Raw genomic sequence first — 19,732 nt, 5'->3', positions numbered from 1 at the left:
AATTTCAATTTTTAACTTTTTAAAAATATTACACCATTATTATATCATTTAAAAAAAAATTGGTTTCTCTTGGTGTCAATTTAATGTTAAAAATGTTTTTCTTTAATTATTTTGTTTAGCAGGGAACAAGTCTCGACTCTAAGTAATATAATATACCGCGCGAAGCGCGGTTCAGTTTACTAGTTATAAATACATTTCAAAACAAAAAGAACGGTGACGAAAACAGATTGTTACATACGCAAAAAAATGGCATCATGAAACTTATATTTTATTTTTCAATTACTTTTTTGCAAGTATAATAAAAATGAAACTCCTAATCATCATAATTGTTGTTGAAATGGGATAATTATATTAATTTTGCTTCATAACAAAGAAAAAATAGAATAGTAAAGGATCAAATGAAACTCCTAATCATCATAATTGTTGTTGAAATGGGATAATTATCTTAATTTTGCTTCATAGCAAAGAAAAAGTAGAATAGTAAAGGATCAAATGATTAGCGTTGACAATACATTTAGCTAAATTATCTATACAAACCAAAATTTAATTTTTTTTAGCAAAAGTAACTAAGTTATTAATATAAGTCAAAGTGAAAAACAAAATCTACCAAAAATAATCTCTTATTATGATGCTTCATTATTTTTTCCTTCTACCATCTTCCTTTGCAAGTAGATCAGCCACCATTTTTTGCTCCATATGTCAGACTCTTCATTATATGTGATCAACTGAATAAAAAAAATATCATCTACCAATTAAAAATAGTTATATCAAAAGAAAGAAAGAAATTTAAACTATATGTAATATATTTGTATATTATTTTTTCAATAGTACTAACAATACTAAATAATAATTAATTCTTGAAATCTACAGATATTATAATCAAATTATATTATATCCGAAAAACCAACTAACTATAAGAAAGAGCGATTGCATACAGACAACACATCGTTAAGAATTATAGAGGCATTTTTTTAATCATACCTAATTGATGAATGATAATACAAACATAAATAAGATATTAAGAAAGCATGTCTAAGTACATAAAAAATAAAAAGAAAGACTTGAGAATGAAATATATCTTACCTTCATGTACTTCTTTTTTGTTACATGTTAGTTAATTCACAAACAAATGTGATGAAGAAGAGAAATTATAATTTTGTATGTGAATCTTCATGAAAGTAAATATGAATTTATATATACAAAATAGAGGAAATGAAAAAAATAAGGACTTGAGAATGAAATATTTATTAACTTCTTGTACTTTTTTTTTGTTACATGCTAGTTTCATTGACAAACCAAATATGAATTTATATAGACAAAATAGAGGAAATGAAAAAAATAAAGATTTGCAATGAAATATTTCTTACCTTCATGTGCTTCTTTTATTGTTACAAACCAAACCAATATGATGAAGAAGAGAAAGGATAATTTTGAATGTGAATACCATAAGACATCATAAACTTACAAATTTAAGTTTGGAGGTTATGGACATAAACATTATGAGGGTTATGAATATTATTAAAAGTAAAAATTAAAGAGGGGCAAGTCATGTGTAATAACTCCTTGTGAATAAAGAGAAAAATAAAGAGAAAAATACTTAAAATATATATAAAAAATTATCATTTCATGATTAGAAGTGAGACAAACAAATAGAAAAAAGAATGTGGCTAGTTTTTGTTGTTGTAAATGTTCCTACATTAATAAAATATTTATTTGTAATAAATTAAGTAATTTACTTTTACAATACAACAATTAATTCAAATTTTAAAAAGTCAAAAAAGAAGAAAAAAGATAAATTATGTTTCTTCTTTATTATAAGTGAGACAAACAAATTAAAAAAAAGAATGTGAAGAGTTTTTGTTGTAAATGTTCATCTATTAATAAAATATTTATTTGTAATAAATTTAGTAATTTATTTTTACAAAACAATATATTTTTTTTAAAAAAGTCAAAAAAAGGAGAAAAAAGATAAATGCAAATGGAGGCCATAGAGAGGTGCCACATCACCTTGTCTATGTTTCTTCTTTATTATATAGATAAATTTGTTATTTCAGTATATATTATAATTCTACATATTCAAATAAAATTTTATAATGAAAATAGAAAGTGGCCAGCTGAAGGAGATGAGAATGATGATGCATCAAACAGGAAGAACACATTATTTTTCAGGATGTGTTTGAAATCTATAGCTATTTCAATACTATTTATAAGCTTATTGTTTCTTTTGTTGATAATGATGCAATTAAGTTAGCGTTACAATTGTTAAATTAATGGCAAATCAATGAAATGAAAGTTATATTTACTACTAGGAATATGAAAGATTTGTATAATGAAATTTTTGTTGCAAATAAATGTCAATTTGTCATAATGAACCGATGAAGACAAACAATTACATGAACTTTGTTGCAAAGGTATTTGATTGCTGCAAATGGTTTGAGTGCTATATTTATTATGAGACTTTTATTAATTAATAGGTTAATAGCATAAATAAATAAAAATGCAATTAAATTGAAAAAAAAAAATCAAAAAAGGAGAAAAAAGATAAATGCAAATGTTGGTCATAGAGACATGTCACATCAGATAGTGTATATTTAGCTTTATATATATATAGAGAGAGATTGTCAGAACCTGCTTAGCTTAATCAACAAGTAGCTTGTTTGTGCCAATCTCTGGAAATTGTGTCTTTGAGGGGATGTTTGACCAATTAGCTTTGATTTGGAAGCAAATATGTGTTAGATAGTTTATAAATTACTATTAAAATGCATTGATACTTTGTCATAGTGTGCTTAGTTTCTTTATTGATTAAATTAAATTTATTTGTAACTTTCAACATTATGAACAATAATATTAATCCTTTTCCTTTTCTTCTTGTTACATGTGAGTTCACCGAACTCCATTGCCTTCTTTTCTCTTTCATTCCAAATGGGTTGCGAAGGCCTAGTTACATCCATTCTCGAGTCATGCATAAATCCAAGTCCCAATGGACTGATATATGAAGTAAGGAAAATAGGTGTATAGGTTGAATGAGATTTACAATCCTCAAAAGTCCAAAAAAAAAAACATATTGTATACACTGGGTATACACTGATATACAAGTCAAAGTGCTGAAATACAGATAAAAAAATGTTGAAATACAGGTTGAAGACAAGAAATGCAGGTCTCGAAAGCCGAAAAGTGGGCTGTACATAACAATATACATTCAATATACGATAGATACACGTCTGATATACAGTATGTGTACACTTGCCATATTGCAGCAAAATGGGTCAAGCTCGAAACAAAATGAGCAACAGTGATATGAATTAAATGAGCCAATAGCCCAACCTTTCAGGCAGCATCGAATTTGGTCCAAAAAGGGGCTCAAATTTATCTTCTCCTTTACTTTGTCAATTATTTGATTGTAAATATTTGTTAGTAGTTCTTTTTTAGTTCTAACCTTTAACTGTTTGGCTTAATTTAATTGAATTCTTTAAGATGAACCGTTTTTTCACGATTTTTTTTTTTGTCATTGCCTTTATTATTTAGTTATTTTCATTGAGTTTTCATTTGAAAATTGTTTCAAGTGTTTAAGTTAATTTATTTTCAAAGTTAGTCAAAATTTTACTTCTTTTTTGATAAAACACCTAGTAATTATATTGACCTTATTGTTTACCACAATATAATTACAGTGTAATTACTAGTATAATGTTTGATTGCACACGTATAATCATAAGGTTATATTGATTTTTAAAAATAAAAATTAATCATCTAAAATTTAAAAGTTATATTAGACAAATAAGAGCCTTTATAAATGATATTATATTAAATATTTAAGATATATATTGGCTTTTGATAATATATTAATTAATAAACATATTTTCTTAACTAATATTATATAAAAAATTAATTTGTATTTTTCAATTTACTATATTTTAATTAAATTAATCATAAAAAAATCAAAAGTACAAAATTTCTATGAACATGAAGAAATGCATGTTTGACAAAAAGATTAATATTATAAATATAATGTCATAAAATTAAAAAAATATTTAACAAACAGATAATCAATCAAATCCGACTAAAAAAAAATAGCTTGCTATGTAAAATATCTGATCAATACTTCTTTTACAAATCAAATTGAAAATATAAAGTTCTAAACTTTTAAAAAATCTAATTGAGAAAAAAAATATTAACGTTATTGAATAGTCACTCCAGCAAAAAAAAAAAAAAGGGACAGCGACGCTCCTTCTTCTTCATTTGCCTTTTCAACCAAACGGCTCCATTTTTGAGTCGGTTCAGTCGCAGAGAAAGCATCACCAGAAGAAAAAGTTTTCCGGTGAACAAAGGTACAAATCTTTCTAATCTTTCTCTGTATTTTTCCATTTGCATGACAATTGATTCAATGGAGATTCGTATAACAGTGATTTTGAAGTTCAAGTAAAACCCTAGTTCTTTTGGATTCAAAGGTTCTTATACGTTGGAATCAGTTTTTCTTTCTTCCGCCCTTCTATGGCTTTCCTCTTGTTTCTAATTAGTCTTAGATGTGAATGCCCTGAGCTATGTCTAAACCCTAATCCTTGGAATTCTATAGCTTTTTATGTTGTTTTTGTGATTGCATGTTCTTAGTACATTGGGTAACTTGAATTCAGTGATTTATGCGTACAAAAGACCTCTTTTCCGTTTAAAATTACTGCATTTTTTTTGAAAGCGAGTTGGGTAAAATTAACTTTTCTTTTTTGCTGCTTTATTTACTTATGAGGATTGTTTACTTTTCAGCTCAGTATTCTTTATTCTTTCTACTTTTATGTGTGTATGTGTAGAATATATGAAGGTAAAATCGAATGGTGGCATCTCCCCTTCACTATGAAAAATATGTAATAACCATCCAAACGAAGTGAAGTCACATGACATTTTATAAAAGTCTCATCTAGTTAGTCGTCATTAGCTTTTAGAGGTCTACGAATATTTTTTGATACAATATGTGAAGTATTCATGCTGCTTTAACTTTGACACTTCCTTACTGTGGCATTTCTGAAAATTGGCCTTCCTTTTGTGAACTAGAATTAGAAAAGCTTAGACCTGTCATTAAATTTAGACAAGTCATATAGACATTTCGTACATCTAATCAGGTTATATAGTTAATACATATGAAAGTTATATTACTAACGAAGACAAGGCTGAGATTGGGGCAATAGTCAGGGACAGTGATGGCAACATGATTTTTGATTTCCCCATTGTTGTTAATTGTCCAAGCAATAACCAAGCTAAAAGTTTAGCTGCGTGCTTATTGGTGTAGGTAGAATTGTTTTGGGAAATTTCATTTGGAATTAGACTCCCTTGTTATTGTCAATATGTTGATTAAAGAAGATACCAACAATCTGAAACTAAAGAAGATTTTGTCAATGCTTTGGTCTCTCTTTACTTTAGAGAGGCTAACAAATCAGCTGATTATTTTACTAAAATGGCATCCTAAGGTGGAATTAATACCTTCTTTCAATCTTTGCAACAACTTTTAAGAGAGGTGAAAAGACTAGTTCAACTAGATAGATGGTAAATGTCTAGTATAAGAAGAAGATATGATAAATGTAATTTCATTGTAAACGAAGTATTTTCCTTATTGTACGTGAAAGCGAGCATGTATAGTTATCTCTCACACATTACAGATTGATTTCCTCTATCTTCTAATTGCGAGGTATGGTCATGCATCTGTTCCCTAGACCAGTTTAAATTGATGATATTGATGTCTACATCTTGTTTTGAGAAGATCTCTGTATTTTTGTTCTTATTAGGCTGACATGAAGTTAATTTATGATGTTTGTTGTTTTAATTTTAAAAATAGAATCAGTGGTTCACTCTAATATTTCAATCAATGAAGCAACAATTGTCAGCAAAATATTCCTTGTTTTATAATTGATTGACTTAATACTTTGCCATATGAATTGATATTTTCTCCGATAGATTGATATATATTTTATCATCTTTAGTTTCTGATTCTGATACTTCTTTTCTTATTTTTATCTGATGTTGCCGTAAATGAAAGAAATTGGACGAGGTAGAAGTAGAAGAGGCGGGCCAGGCTGTGGATGTGGCAATTTTTGAGGAGGTGGTAGTTCTGGAATGACGACTCAGCCACATATATAATCAATAGGGATTACCGAGGCATCTCTGGAGGTAAAAGTGTGCGATAAAATTCCTGAGATAATATCTGGTACAAGTTTGAAAATAAATGTCTATTTTACGATTTTAGTGTGCAGAAGTGTGTATATTATGATAAATTTGTGTTTGCTTTTGATGTCTATAGTCTGGTGAAATGTTGATTTGGATTCTAGAAGAATTTTGTATTCTGCTACTGCAAGTGGCTTACACGAAGCTAATTGTTAGTAATTTAAGAGCTTGTGTCTTGAATTTTGATCCTGATTAATTCAACTTAATATGATAATACAAAAATATACACACTCTCAATGCAGAACTCAAAATCTTAGTTACTAATCTTCTTTTTAGACTGAGTACATGTATCCTGGCTATTTTAGATGTATGTTGCATGTTGAGATCTGTATCTTAAAAGTGATGAAATGACTCTAAATGATTTGATGATGCATGGCACATTTTGATCTTCACTAAGAGAATTAAATGGGAGACAAAAAGATAGGAAAAATTAAGGAAAGGGTCTTAAAATTAGATTATATTATGTGTTATAATTATGTTTGAGCATAGAAAAAAGGTGCAAGAGGATGGGTTACTTAGAGTGAAGATAAAGTACTTAAATATGGTGGGGGAATAAGAGAGGAATAGGGGAAGAGTTTATTTTTCCACAGCAATGATGACTCAAGGACCTCATGATTACTAAGGGCCAATGAAGTAGTCAAACCACATCAAAAGAAGAAGAAGAAAAGAGAGGAAGACGTGTTGTTATGTAATGTTCTGTATCCTCTTTCTCTTTGTAAAAATAAGTTATATTATGGTACAAGTAAATGTGACTTGAGTTTGTTTAAGATTGACGTAACGCAAAAACAACCAAGTCTAACTTCAAATACCTGAATTTAGTATTTGACGGCTAATGGACTTGGTTGGTACTAAGAGCTTAGTCATGCATGTGAATAGTGTTGAGCATACCTCTCTGTTTTTAAAAGGTTGATCATGTTATGAATGATTTAATGACAACTCTTACAACTCTTTTTTTGACTTTTGATTCGTTAGCGGTTAAAATGTTCAATGCTACTTGTGTTTTGAGAAGGAAGTAAGATTTTGAACTATCTTGATTGATTTGCATGCCATGTGTGGCGAGTTGTTGAATAATGCCTTGTGTTCGCTTTTATCACCTAGAACTTGCCCGGTTGGTCTTGAAATGATGGTCTTGAATGAGTTTAGTTGGAGAAATGATCTTAGGCTTTCTTTGATGTTCTTGAAGTCCACTTGACCTAAAAATCCCACCTTTGCACTAAATATATCCTTAGTTGTCCCCTTTGAGCCTAATCCTTTTTATTGGCAACCACATTACAAGCCTTATCCTTTTTGAAAATTTTTGAAAAAGTAACCCTCTTTTGAACCCTTCTGTCCTTGAACTTGAGGTTGTGAAAGTTGAGGCTAAAAGCCTAAGTTGGGGTGTTATGGAAAATTCATTGAAGGGATGCTCACCACATTAGGGGTTGATATAAAAAAAAAAGGAAAGAAGAGAGAAATTGAGGGATGTATGGGAAGTCTTAAAGAAAGAAAAACCTTTGAAAAAGAAAGAAAGAAAATGAATAAATGAGACTTGAATCCTCCAAAAAGTGACAATGGTTGCATGTGGGGCATCTAGAGTGGAAATAAGAAAAGAAAAATGAAAAATAGTGTGGAATGTGCATGGGTTTGAAAAGTGGAGAAATCCAAAAGTTGACAATGGTTGCATGTGGGGCAGCTAGAGTGGAAATAAGAAAAGAAAAATGAAAAATAGTGTGGAACGTGCATGGGTTTGAAAAGTGTTGAAAAGTGGAGAAAGTTGGAAAAAGTTGGAAATGATGAGTTGTTGTATAATGTTCAAGGAGGGTGTAGTTACTTATACCTAAATGATATCCTAACCTTCCCTAAGCCTATATTACAAGCTTAACAAAGTCCTTTGAGATTTCTAACCAAATGGAGTTGAGTCAATGTTGATTGAAAATATGGGCAAGCCTATAGTGCGACATTTGTGTGCATGAGATGATTCCTTGTGAGTGTGAGTGTTGCATCTTTGTCCCTTGTCTTGTTTATATGTGTGTGCGTGGTTTTGGGACACTTCTTTCTTGTGAGGGCATGTAAGTTGAAAAAGTGGTGATTTTGAAAATTCCTAATTGAGTCAAGTGAGCATGTGACAGAGTTCATGAGTTGAGTCATTTCTTGAGTTTGAGTTGTTGTCAATTAATGATTCTTGATTTTTGAAAATGTTTCATGAGAATGAGAGGATTTCTTTTTAGAAAAGTTTGCATGTGGACTATTTGTTAGTACCAACCAAAGCCATGAACTTTGTGCTTAATTGAGAAAGGGAATTTGATTTGTGGCGTGTCTTGAAATAAGAGCCTCTTGTGTTTTAAATTTTCTTTACTTGAGGACCAACAAAGTTTCTAAGTTGTGGGGGTGTTGATGAGTGGTGGATTTCCACTCATATGAGGCTCTTTTCGTAGTTATTTTGGCTTGCTTTAGTTTAGAATTGGTGCTTTTAATGTGGTTTTTTTTCATATTTGCACGAAAATGAAATGGAGAGTTGATTTAGGAGATATTTGAAGGAACCAAGTGAACTTGAGGCAAAAAGAGGTCAAGAGCTGAAAATGCAATTTTTGGCAGGAAAAGTACCCTTTGCGAACACGCTTGTTGGGTATTTTTATTGACGACGACCGCTTACTCTTTTTACTTACTTTGAGGGTAATTTGAGCATTATCAATTAGTTAAGATTTTTGTTAAAATTTCTAAACATATGTTTATATTACTTCCTAGTGATGCAAATCTCCAGCTTCTTTTCACTGTTTTGGTTAATGCACCATCTGAAACAGTTCGATTGTATGCATGATTAAGAGATCCATCAGTTTCTGTGCGGAAGAAAGCTGTATTGGTTCTTTCTCAGATTATACTGGATGACATGATGAAGGTTTGGCTGGATTATCAAACATTTGTACATACCTAAAGATAGCAATCTCAAACAGAGTTTGTTTTCTCTCTCTCTCTCTCTCTCTTATTCTATTGGTTGAGTCTAGGTGAAACTTCTAAAGTTTAACTTTTCTTTTCTTGGATTAATTTTCATTTTGTGTTTTAAATTTGTGCAGAGTCTCCCTAGTTCTTTTGGATTCAAAGGTTCTTATACGTTGGAATCAGTTTTTCTTTCTTCCGCCCCTCTATGGCTAACTCTTGTTTCTAATTATTAGTCTTATATATGTGAATGCCCTGATCTATGTCTAAACCCTAATCCTTGGAATTCTATAGCTTTTTATGTTGTTTTTGTGATTGCATGTTCTTTGTACATTGGGTAACTTGAATTCAGTGATTTATGCATACAAAAGACCTCTATTTCGTTTAAAATTACTGCATTTTTTTTGAAAGCGAGTTGGGTAAAACTAGCTTTTCTTTTTTGCTGCTTTATTTACTTATGAGGATAGTTTACTTTTCAGCTCAGTATTCTTATTCTTTCTACTTTTATGTGTGTATGTGTAGAATGGTATATATGAAGGTAAAATCGAATGGTTGCATCTCCCATTCACTATGAAAAATATGTAATAACCATCCAAACAAAGTGAAGTCACATGACATTTTATAAAAGTCTCATCTAGTTAGTCGTCATTAGTTTTTAGAGGTCTACGAATATTTTTGATACAATATGTGAAGTATTCATGCTGCTTTAACTTTAACACTTCCTTCTGTTGCATTTCCGAAAATTGGCCTTCTTTTTGTGAACTGGAATTAGAAAAGCTTAGACCTGTCATTAAATTTAGACAAGTCATTTAGACATTTCGTACATCTAATCAGGTTATAGTTAATACATATGAAAGTTATATTTCTAACGAAGACAAGGCTGAGATTGGGGCAATAGTCAGGGACAGTGATGGCAATTTGATTTCCCCATTGTTGTTAATTGTCCAAGCAATAACCAAGCTAAAAGTTTAGCTGCGTGCTTATTGGTGTAGGTAGAATTGTTTTGGAAAATTTCATTTGGAATTAGACTCCCTTGTTACTGTCAATATGTTGATTTTGGACATTTTTTGTTACAAGATGGATTTTATACGGGAAACATGTAAAATGCATATTTTTGCTACTTGAGGGAAATGTATATTTTTTTGTTCCTTAGGTTTTAGCAATGAGAAGAATGTCAACGAAGTTGACTGAATGATCTAACTGAAGCCTTGTTTGGAAGTCATTGTAGAAGTGCAGACTATAGAGCGACTATAGTCCTTGTTTGAATTAGATCTTCATTTAGACATCTGATTTGTTTGCATCCTCTTCTAGTTTCATTTTACATTCTTTTCTAAGAAAGAGCTAACCTTGTTGTGCATATATTCCAACACTTGTAATCTCTAGACTGCTTCTTTGACTCCCTTGTTAGTTTTGTCTATTAAATCGTTATGTTTGGGGCCATGGTAAAAGTTTGGTATTATTACCTTTAGTTAAATATTATGTGACAAACATCTTAGGGAGGGGAGTATAAAGTAAGAGAGAGAGCAACAGTGATCTGTTATGAAGATCTGGCACAATTTGTAAAGAACCATATTATTGTGTAGGTTCTCTATTTTATGTTGGTATACTTCTTGTATACGGGAGATTTTCCATATTTAATGAAATTACTTTACTTCACAAAAAAGAAAAAGGAAAAAGGAGAGTGAGATGAGAGCAAACAATCCTAAATCTTAAGCCCTATATTGTTCCTTCTCGAAAAAAGAAAAACGGAGAGAGTAAAGTAACAAAATTTTGACTGTTGGAGATGAAAGGTTTCCATTCAACTAGAAGGGGTCACGTCAATTAATTAAATCTTTTGGAGTATAAATCGGCATTGTGTATGTGCAAATTTGAAGGAGTAATTTTACACCCAAAGGTGTGGTGGCTAAGCGGTCAATGAAGTAGGTGAAAACCTTGCACATCATGGACTTGCGAGACAAAAAATGCTACTAGGTGATTTTTTCCCATCTGCCCTAAGGCTTGGTGGTCTGAGTTATTCGGAACTTGTATTGATGGGAGGTATCAGGTACCCTGTAACTTGGTGGAATGTTCGAGGTGCGAGCAAGCTGGCCAAAACACCTCTGTTATCAAAATATTCTCAAGGAGTAGTTTTTGGCTAAGAAGCATAAACATAGAGATTGTACACGAGGAAAATATTCTAATAGCCTAATTTCTAAAACTGCGAAAAAGTCCAGTCTGTTTATTATTTGAATATCTGATTCCTTTTTTTAAGAAACTAAAGTGTACATCTACTCCCGACTTAACCAAATACAGGAGGAAAAGAACTGTTTCACTTCCCTATTTTGCAATGTAAGCACTCTTATGTCATGAAGAGTGAAGATGCATGCAAAAATTTCATTAATATAAAGTAAACAAAAAGAGATACTGCAAAAACATCTATGTTCACCTATCTCCTGGTAGTACCTATCTCCTGTTAGTGCCTTCTATTTTCTCCTTTGGTTAATTGAGTTTGTTGTTTTTCTTGGTCTAGGTTTGTGTTAATTTTTCAGAACAGTGGTGGCTGTTCAGGAAAGCAACCCGTGCATCCGAAGCTTTGGGGGGTACTCTCCAGATGAATCCATTCTTCAAAAGTTCCGGAAACTTTGTTAACGCCAACTACATATTCCAGGTGGGTTTGGCTCTCCCATTCATTGTTTTCTTTCAATTCGCGGCAGCTCTAGCTCAAATCTTACTTTTGTATGGAGGAATAATAGTATGGCTCTAACACTATTATCTTTAAACTGTAGAAAAGCCTGCATATAGAACAATTTATTTATTAAAGAAACTTGAATTAGAATTGGGAAGCCATGTAGTCCTGATCTATACTTTCTTGTTAGATTGCCATTAAAGCCTTATGGCCAAGTTTAACTGTTTCAACAGAAAAGGGCCAAAACTACCCCTCACCTACGCAAATTAGTAATCATTGCTGTTGGGAAGTTGGTTGCTGCTGACGCAGTTCCTAAGGTTAGGTGTATTCTGTTTTCAACTAAGAGAATATAGGAACTTCAACTAAGAAAAAATTAGGATAAGAAGAATTGCTTAACTAAGGTAGTTGCTACACGGGCTCTACGAAGGAAGGGTTTGGATTAGGAGCATTTTCAATAGGTTTCTTTTTGTGTATTTGTTCAATGAGGCCTGGGGTCTTCCATTTCCAAAGATTGTGGATCTGGCATTGGTATTTTCACATTGGTCTCAACCATGCTCCAGTACCAGTCTTGCAACAGTATTAGAGTATTGGTGCAAAGAGATCGGTCCTTCACTTGCTAATCGTTCATGAATCTAGTTTTTTAAGATCTAAAAATACATCAATATGGTGGAATGGTCAAATCAGCTAGCTTGCCTGCTCCATTTGATGTCTCTTTTCTACCAGTGACTTCCCAAGTATATGGGAAGGGCATTCGTGTAGCATTTTGATCGCTTTGGGAGCCACATGCATAGCCACAATCAAAGTCCTTCTGTGATTATTCCATAAGAAATACTCAATCCTCTTTGAAAAGTCACTTCAGTTATGCCTTATCAATCCCAAAAAAAAAAGTCACTTCAAATAATCTTGTTCTTTGAAGGTGACTCACTTCCTATTCAAGGAATGAACCATCAGAAGCTATACTAGTCAGTTTAGTTTTGTTTTGTTGTGCTTGCTTGCTTCAATTCCTCTTTACTCGATTCTAATTAGATTTTACTTTCTCACTGTTGAATCCTTTTTGTGTATATCTATTGAGATGGTTTACACATGCTGATGATAGGACGTTCATTCCTTTATTTGCAGATGTTTTTGAAAGCCTTGGAGCAACATTGAATGTTGCTAAACCAACAAAAGGTTCAAGTGTGGCTATTTTTGGACTAGGGGCTGTAGGCCTTGCTGTGAGTATTCTTCACATTGCAAATTACCTTCTTGTTCTGTTTCGTTTTTTATCCATATATATGTTAATCTTACTAATGATCTCATCTCATTTGGTCAGGCTGCAGAAGGAGCAAGAATTGCTAGTGCTACAAGGATAATTGGTGTTGATTTAAATGCTAGCAGATTTGAGTAAGGTAATTAACTTGTGCCTTGCACATTCTTGATCCATCATCTTATAATTCCTTCCTTGTAAATTGTCTCTTAGCAAAGCAACTAATTCATCCATTTTACTTCTATTCTACAGCTAAGAAATTTTGTGTGACAAAGTTTGTGAACCCGAAGGATTTTAGTAAACCAGGTCAAGAGGTACTAATATCTACTTCTCCTAATGGATCATTTCGCGAAAGAAAAAAAAGACAGCTGTGAGTTATACTTGATCATCTTTTCTTGAATTTTGATTATTTGATCAGGTAATTGCTGAGATGACTGATGGCAGATTCGATAGGAGTGTGGAGTGTACTGGCCATATTGATGCTATGATTTCTGCATTTGAAGTGTCCATGATGTATGTTTTCTATCCTCAAATTTCCTTATGTTCTTATTTATACAATAATCTTAACGAACATTGTCGTAATTAATTTTCAGGGGTGGGGAGTGGCTGTTCTTATTGGTATACCCCATAAGGAAGCTGTGTTCAAGACACACCCTATGAACTTTCTAAATGAAAGGACTCTCAAAGGAACCTTCTTTGGAAACTACAAACCTCGTTCGGATGTTCCTTCTGTTGTTGAGAAATACATGAATAAGGAACTTGAATTGGAGAAATTCATCACTCATACACTTCCCATATTCTGAAATCAACAAGGCTTTTGAATTAATGTTGAAGGGAGAAGGCCTTCGTTGCATAATCACCATGGAGGGCTAAACTTACTGTCCTAGAAAAGGAGCTTCTAGCTAGTCGCTATTGTTTGAGAAAAGACCAAGCATTGGGTGGAACACTATGAGAAGGATCTGAAAGCTGCAATGGCTGGACTATTAAACATGATGTTTGAGGTAATGTGGTAAGGTTCCTTCTTAAGTGTTCTTTGTCAATGACAAATTATGTTGGTGTTGTTCCGCCATACTACTCCGGGATACTGAATTCTTTGAATGCTTATGCTGTAATCGCCATGACGTGTTTGAAAGTTCTATGCGTGATATAACCATTGCTATGATGAGGAATTATCCACAGCTTATGCGCAAATTTATGTCTGACAAAGCAAAAATTCCCTATCTTCTTGAACTCATTGTTCATATGAACCTAGAGTTCTATTCTCTTAAAAGACAAAATCAGGTGCGTTTGTGAAACCTATTGCGATCATGAACTATATATGGGATTGCTAATATGAAGTAATTTTTTTTTTTTGAACCGGTAACCCAGAGCTGGTTTTTTTTGCTTTTCCAGATTTTTAAATATGCTGTCTTTCTGATGAACGAGGCATCATTTAAGCATGGTGAGAGGGAAGCTCTGAGATCTTGTATAAAAGCTTTGAACTTCTGGGCTACTGAGCTTTGTTGGGAGTTACAGGACTTCACCCTCAACAAATTGAAGATGAGCTCATTATCAACGTATCATTGTTCCAGAAATAGGCATTAGTGCAGTATGGAGAAGTGTAGTATTTAAGATGGAGAATTTCATTAAATGCTCCCACAGATGTCTGCCAAGTCTTCCTTCAGGTGCATTTGTGGAACTTATTACGATTATGAACTGTATAGGGGATTGCCAATATGAAATAATTTTTTTGAACTGGTAACTAAAAGCTGTTTTCTTTTGCTTTTCCAGGATTTTAAATCTTCTGTCCTTCTGGTGAAAGAGGCATTTTTTCAGAATGGTGAGAAGGAAGCTCGTAGAATCTTGTGTCAAAGCATTGAACTTCTTTGCTACTGAGAGTCGTGGGGAGTTACAGGACTTCGTCCTTAACAAATCAAAGAGGATTGAAGATGAGCTCATTATCAAACTTAAATCTGCTATAATAGAAGTTGCTGTATGTGCCCTTAACAAATTGAAGGTGACTGTTTTATTGATGCAGCTTGGTCAAATGTGCAATTGTTGTCGTTGCAGGATGGTGATGGTGATGATGAATACTCACTGCTTGTTGACTTGAACAGGTTGTATGAACTTCAATTGTCAAGCAAATTTCCATTGAAAGCTTGCATAAAGATCTTGCAGAGACTCTCAAAAACTTCAGAAGTATTGATGACGAGGTGGGTATATTGTAGTTTGAATAATTCTTTTTCGTAGTCTTGTCAATACACAACTGCTTTAATTTACTTGTGTAGGTTATTGCATTTCTTCTTCTTATGCATGTTTACTGGTGCCTACACTCTTATCATAAACTAATGGCACAATCCTTGTTTGAAATACTTAAGTCCTTCCTGACTAATAAATCTCACGAAGGTCTTCGTGCAAGTCAACTTGCATGTAGGGTATGCATTTTTCCAAACATCTATGTTCCACCTATCTCCTATCAGTGCCTTCTATTTTCTCTTTTGGTTAATTGAGTTTGTTGTTTTTCTTGGTCTAGGTTTGTGTTGTTTTTTCAGAACAATGGTGGCTGTTTCAGGAAAGCAACCCTTGCATCCACAGAGCTAGAAGCTTTGGGGTACTCTCCAGATGAATCCATTCTTCAAAAGTTCTGGAAACTTTGTTAACGCCAACTACATATTCCAGGTGTTTTTTGCTCTCCCATTCATTGTTTTCTTTCAATTCGTGGCAGTTCTAGCCCACATCTTACTGTTGTATGGAGGAATATTGTATGGCTCTAACAATACTATATTTAAACTGTAGAAAAGCCTGCATCTAGAACAATTAATTTTTAGTATCATGCTTCGTATTATAGCACTTTTATTTATTTAAGAAACTTGAATTAGAATTGAGATGCCATGTAGTCCTGATCTATACTTTCTTGTTAGATTGCCATTAAAGCCCTATGGCTAAGTTTAAATGTTTCAACAGAAAAGGGCCAAAACTACCCCTCACCTATGCAAATTGGTAATCATTGCTGTTGGGAAGTTGGTTGCTGCTGACGCAGTTCCTAAGGTTAGGTGTATTCTGTTTTCAACTAAGAGAATATAGGAACTTCGACTAAGAAAAAATTGGGAGCATTTTAAATATACTTCTTTTTGTGTATTTGTTCGATGAGGCCTGGGGTCTTCCGTTTCCAAAGATTGTGGATCTGGCATTGGTATTTTCACATTGGTCTCAACCATGCTCCAGTACCAATCTTGCAACAGTATTCGAGTATTGGTAGTTTTTTAAAGATCTAAAAATATATCAATATGGTGGAATGGTCAAATAAGCTAGCTTGCCTGCTCCATTTGATGTCTCTTTTCAACCAGTGACTTCCCAAGTATATGGGAAGGGCATTCGTGTAGCATTTTGATCGCTTTGGGAGCCACATGCATAGCTACAATCAAATGCTTTCTGTGATTATTCCATAAGAATTACTCATTCCTCTTTTAAAAGTCACTTCAGTTATACCTTATCAGTCCCCAAAAAAAAGTCACTACAGATAATCATGTTCTTTGAAGGTGACTCACTTCCTATTCAAGGAATGAAACCATCAGAAGCTATATTAGTCAGTTTAGTTTTGTTTTGTTGTGCTTGCTTGCTTCAATTCCTCTTTAACCGATCTAATTAGATTTTACTTTCTCGCTGTTGAATCCTTTTTGTGTGTATCTATTGAGGTGGTTTACACATGCTGATGATAGTCCGTTCATTCCTTTATTTGCAGATGTTTTTGAAAGCCTTGGAGCAACTTTGAATGTTGCTAAACCAACAAAAGGTTCAAGTGGCTATTTTTGGACTAGGGGCTGTAGGCCTTGCTGTGAGTATTCTTCGGGCTGTAGGCCTTGCTGTGAGTATTCTTCACATGGCAAATAACTTTCTTGTTCTGTTTTGTTTTTATCCATATATATGTTAATCTTACTAATGATCTGATCTCATTTGGTCAGGCTGCAGAAGGAGCAAGAATTGTTGGTGCTTCAAGGATAATTGGTGTTGATTTAAATGCTAGCAGATTTGAGCAAGGTAATTAACTTGTGCCTTACACATTCTTGATCCATTATTTTATAATTCCTTCCTTATAACTTGTGTCATAGCAAAGCGACTAATTCATCCATTTTACTTCTATTCTACAGCTAAGAAATTTGGTGTGACACAGTTTGTGAACCCAAAGGATTATAGTAAACCAGTTCAAGAGGTACTCATATTTACTTCTCCTAATGGATCATTTCGTGAAAGAAAAAAAAGACAGCTGTGAGTTATACTTGATCATCTTTTCTTGAATTTTGATTATTTGATCAGGTAATTGCTGAGATGACTGATGGTGGAGTCGATAGGAGTGTGGAATGTACTGGCCATATTGATACTATGATTCCAGCATTTGAATGTGTCCATGATGTATGTTTTCTATCATCAAATTTCCTTAATTGTATGTTCTTATTAAAAAATTTATCTTAACGAACATTGTCGTAATTAATTATCAGGGGTGGGGAGTGGCTGTACTTCTTGGTGTACCCCATAAGGAAGCTTTGTTCAAGACATACCCTATGAACTTTCTGAATGAAAGGACTCTCAAAGAAACCTTCTTTGGAAACTACAAACCTAGTTCGGATATTCCTTCTGTTGTTGAGAAATACTTGAATAAATTCATCACTCATACACTCCCATTTTCTTAAATCAACAAGGCTTTTGAATTAATGTTGAAGGGAGAAGGCCTTCATTGCATCATCACCATGGAGGGCTAAACGTACTGTCCTTGAAAAGGATCTTCTAGCTAGTTGCTACTGTCTTCGTGCAAGTCAACTAGCATGTAGGGTAAGCATTATTCCAAAAATTATATGTTCATATCTCCTGTTAGTGCCTACTATGTTTTCTTTTGGTTAATTGAGTTTGTTGTTTTTCTTGGTCTAGGTTGTGTTATTTTTTCAGAACAGTGGTGGCTGTTCAGGAAAGCAACCCTTGCATCATCCACGAAGCTAGAAGCTTTGGGGTACTCTCCTGATGAATCCATTCATCAAAAGTTCTAGAAGCTTTGTGAACGCCTACTAAATATCACAGGTGGTCTTTGCTGTCCCATTCAATGTTTTCTCTTCATTGGTGGTAGCTCTAGCTCATACCTTACTGTTGTATAGAGGAATAGTAGTATAGCTCTGGCACTATTAATTTATCTTTTAACTGTAGAAAAGCCTGCATCTTGAACAATTAAACTTATTAAGATCGTGAACTATATCCGGATTGCTATTATGAAGTAATTTATTTTGAACTGGTAACTAAAAGCTGTTTTATTTTGCTTTTCCAGAATTTTAAATCTGCTTTCCTTCTGATGAGAAAGGCATTTTTTAAGCATTGCTAGAAGGAAGCTCTGAGATCTTGTGTAAAAGCTCTGAATTTCTGTGCTGCAGAGAGTGGTGGGGAGTTACAGGACTTTGCCCTTATCAAATAGAAGGGGATTGAAGATATCTCTTGTGCTGTTTAATGTTTATTTATGATTAATTGTTGATAATGGATGAATTAAGGGTGGTAAGCCTTATAGGTGAAGTATTGGTGATTTTGGCTATGACTTTGGATTATGGTAAGAAGGCTTGAACTCTCTTGATTGAATTGATTGTTGTTGGTAGGCTGGATCCAGAAGTGTTATATCTTATTCTTGTGTGGTATTATTGTGAATTGTAGCCATGAAGGCATTGGTGAAGTTGCTGTATAATGTGGGAATATTGCATTGTTGTGAATTGAGGCCACGAAGGGCATTATATGAGTGTTATTACATTATTGTATTATTATAGACATACGAGGCTATATGTAAAGTCCTATATGAAGCTATATGTAAAGTTTGTGTGAAGCTATAATGTGATGATATTCTAATGGTATTAATGTGATATTGTATAAAGTGGTATTATGCTATTGTGAAAGTATGTTTCTCTTGAAATGGTGATAGGTGGTGATAATGGACTATGATGAGTCTCTATAAGATGATGTTGTAGCTTATATGCTAGACTTGAGTATCTTGTCTTGTGTCATGAAAGATTGATTATGTATATAAGTATATGAATGTTTGGTTGGGCTATGACTTAGTAATGGAGCTCTTCCTATAAATGCTAAAAGAGGAATTCTAGGCCAAGACTTGAATTGGTAAGACTTAAGCATAGTGCCTTTTCATGAGTCAAGCTTTCCTAAATAAATGTATAACCTTGAAGGATGGGCCTTATGGTGATGTTCCCTACTTAAGTGAAATGATAGACTTAGAGATGGATGGAACCGGAACGGCAGGAGAATCCTTATCTAAGAAAGTCAAATGAGCTATCCTTATGAACCTAGATTGGCTATGACTAAGAAATGGGGACTTTCTTGGGAAGAGGTACTATGAGTTGGTTGAACTAGAAAAGGAACCCTCTCTAGTACATATGTGATTGAATACTCCATGGAAACCAAGGCTAAGCACCGAGTGGATGCGGTTAGAATGGTGGCCTAGTTGAGCATGAGATTAGGCACAATGAACATCCTTGGACATCTCTTAAACCATGTGCCAACATGAGTTGCTTTTAGTTTTACCCTTGGCAAGTAGAACAACATCCATGGAGTAGGATAGACTCCGGATTCCATACCTTGCTAGTATGGTCTATGTCGGTTAAGGCCTATTTCCATCATATGGGATGTGCACTCTAATATTGAATAGGTTCTACAACGTGTAGGTAGTAGTATGAGTTGCTATCTAC

The 19,732-nt window shown here is 33.3% G+C and overlaps 2 protein-coding genes, 1 long non-coding RNA gene and 1 pseudogene across 3 annotated transcripts; all 4 read left to right on the top strand.

The window, feature by feature from the left end:
- The first annotated feature begins 11,078 nt into the window (after positions 1–11,078).
- On the top strand, positions 11,079–13,831 carry LOC125859045 (alcohol dehydrogenase 3-like; annotated as a pseudogene).
- A 729-nt stretch (positions 13,832–14,560) lies between these two features.
- On the top strand, positions 14,561–16,805 carry LOC125858449 (uncharacterized). The gene is made up of 5 exons (XM_049538235.1): positions 14,561–14,692; positions 14,799–15,000; positions 15,078–15,220; positions 15,541–15,686; positions 16,750–16,805. The coding sequence occupies exons 2-4, from the start codon at positions 14,845–14,847 to the stop codon at positions 15,665–15,667; spliced, it is 426 nt and encodes a 141-aa protein (XP_049394192.1). The 5' UTR covers positions 14,561–14,692; positions 14,799–14,844; the 3' UTR covers positions 15,668–15,686; positions 16,750–16,805.
- Positions 15,960–17,659, top strand: LOC125859044 (alcohol dehydrogenase 3-like; the record flags this gene model as incomplete). The annotated part of the gene is made up of 7 exons (XM_049538787.1): positions 15,960–16,055; positions 16,159–16,248; positions 16,801–16,872; positions 16,970–17,045; positions 17,156–17,217; positions 17,322–17,417; positions 17,504–17,659. Coding segments are annotated over exons 1-7 (648 nt in total), but the record flags the coding sequence as incomplete, so codon positions are not given.
- Position 17,660: 1 nt separating this feature from the next.
- Positions 17,661–18,354, top strand: LOC125858452 (uncharacterized). The gene is made up of 3 exons (XR_007445746.1): positions 17,661–17,834; positions 17,931–18,077; positions 18,319–18,354. It is a non-coding gene; the product is annotated as an uncharacterized LOC125858452 (long non-coding RNA).
- Positions 18,355–19,732: the final 1,378 nt, after the last annotated feature.

The sequence above is a fragment of the Solanum stenotomum genome, chromosome 3 (assembly GCF_019186545.1).
Source record: "Solanum stenotomum isolate F172 chromosome 3, ASM1918654v1, whole genome shotgun sequence".
Lineage (NCBI taxonomy): Eukaryota > Viridiplantae > Streptophyta > Magnoliopsida > Solanales > Solanaceae > Solanum > Solanum stenotomum.
This window is presented reverse-complemented; position numbering and strand designations above follow the sequence as displayed.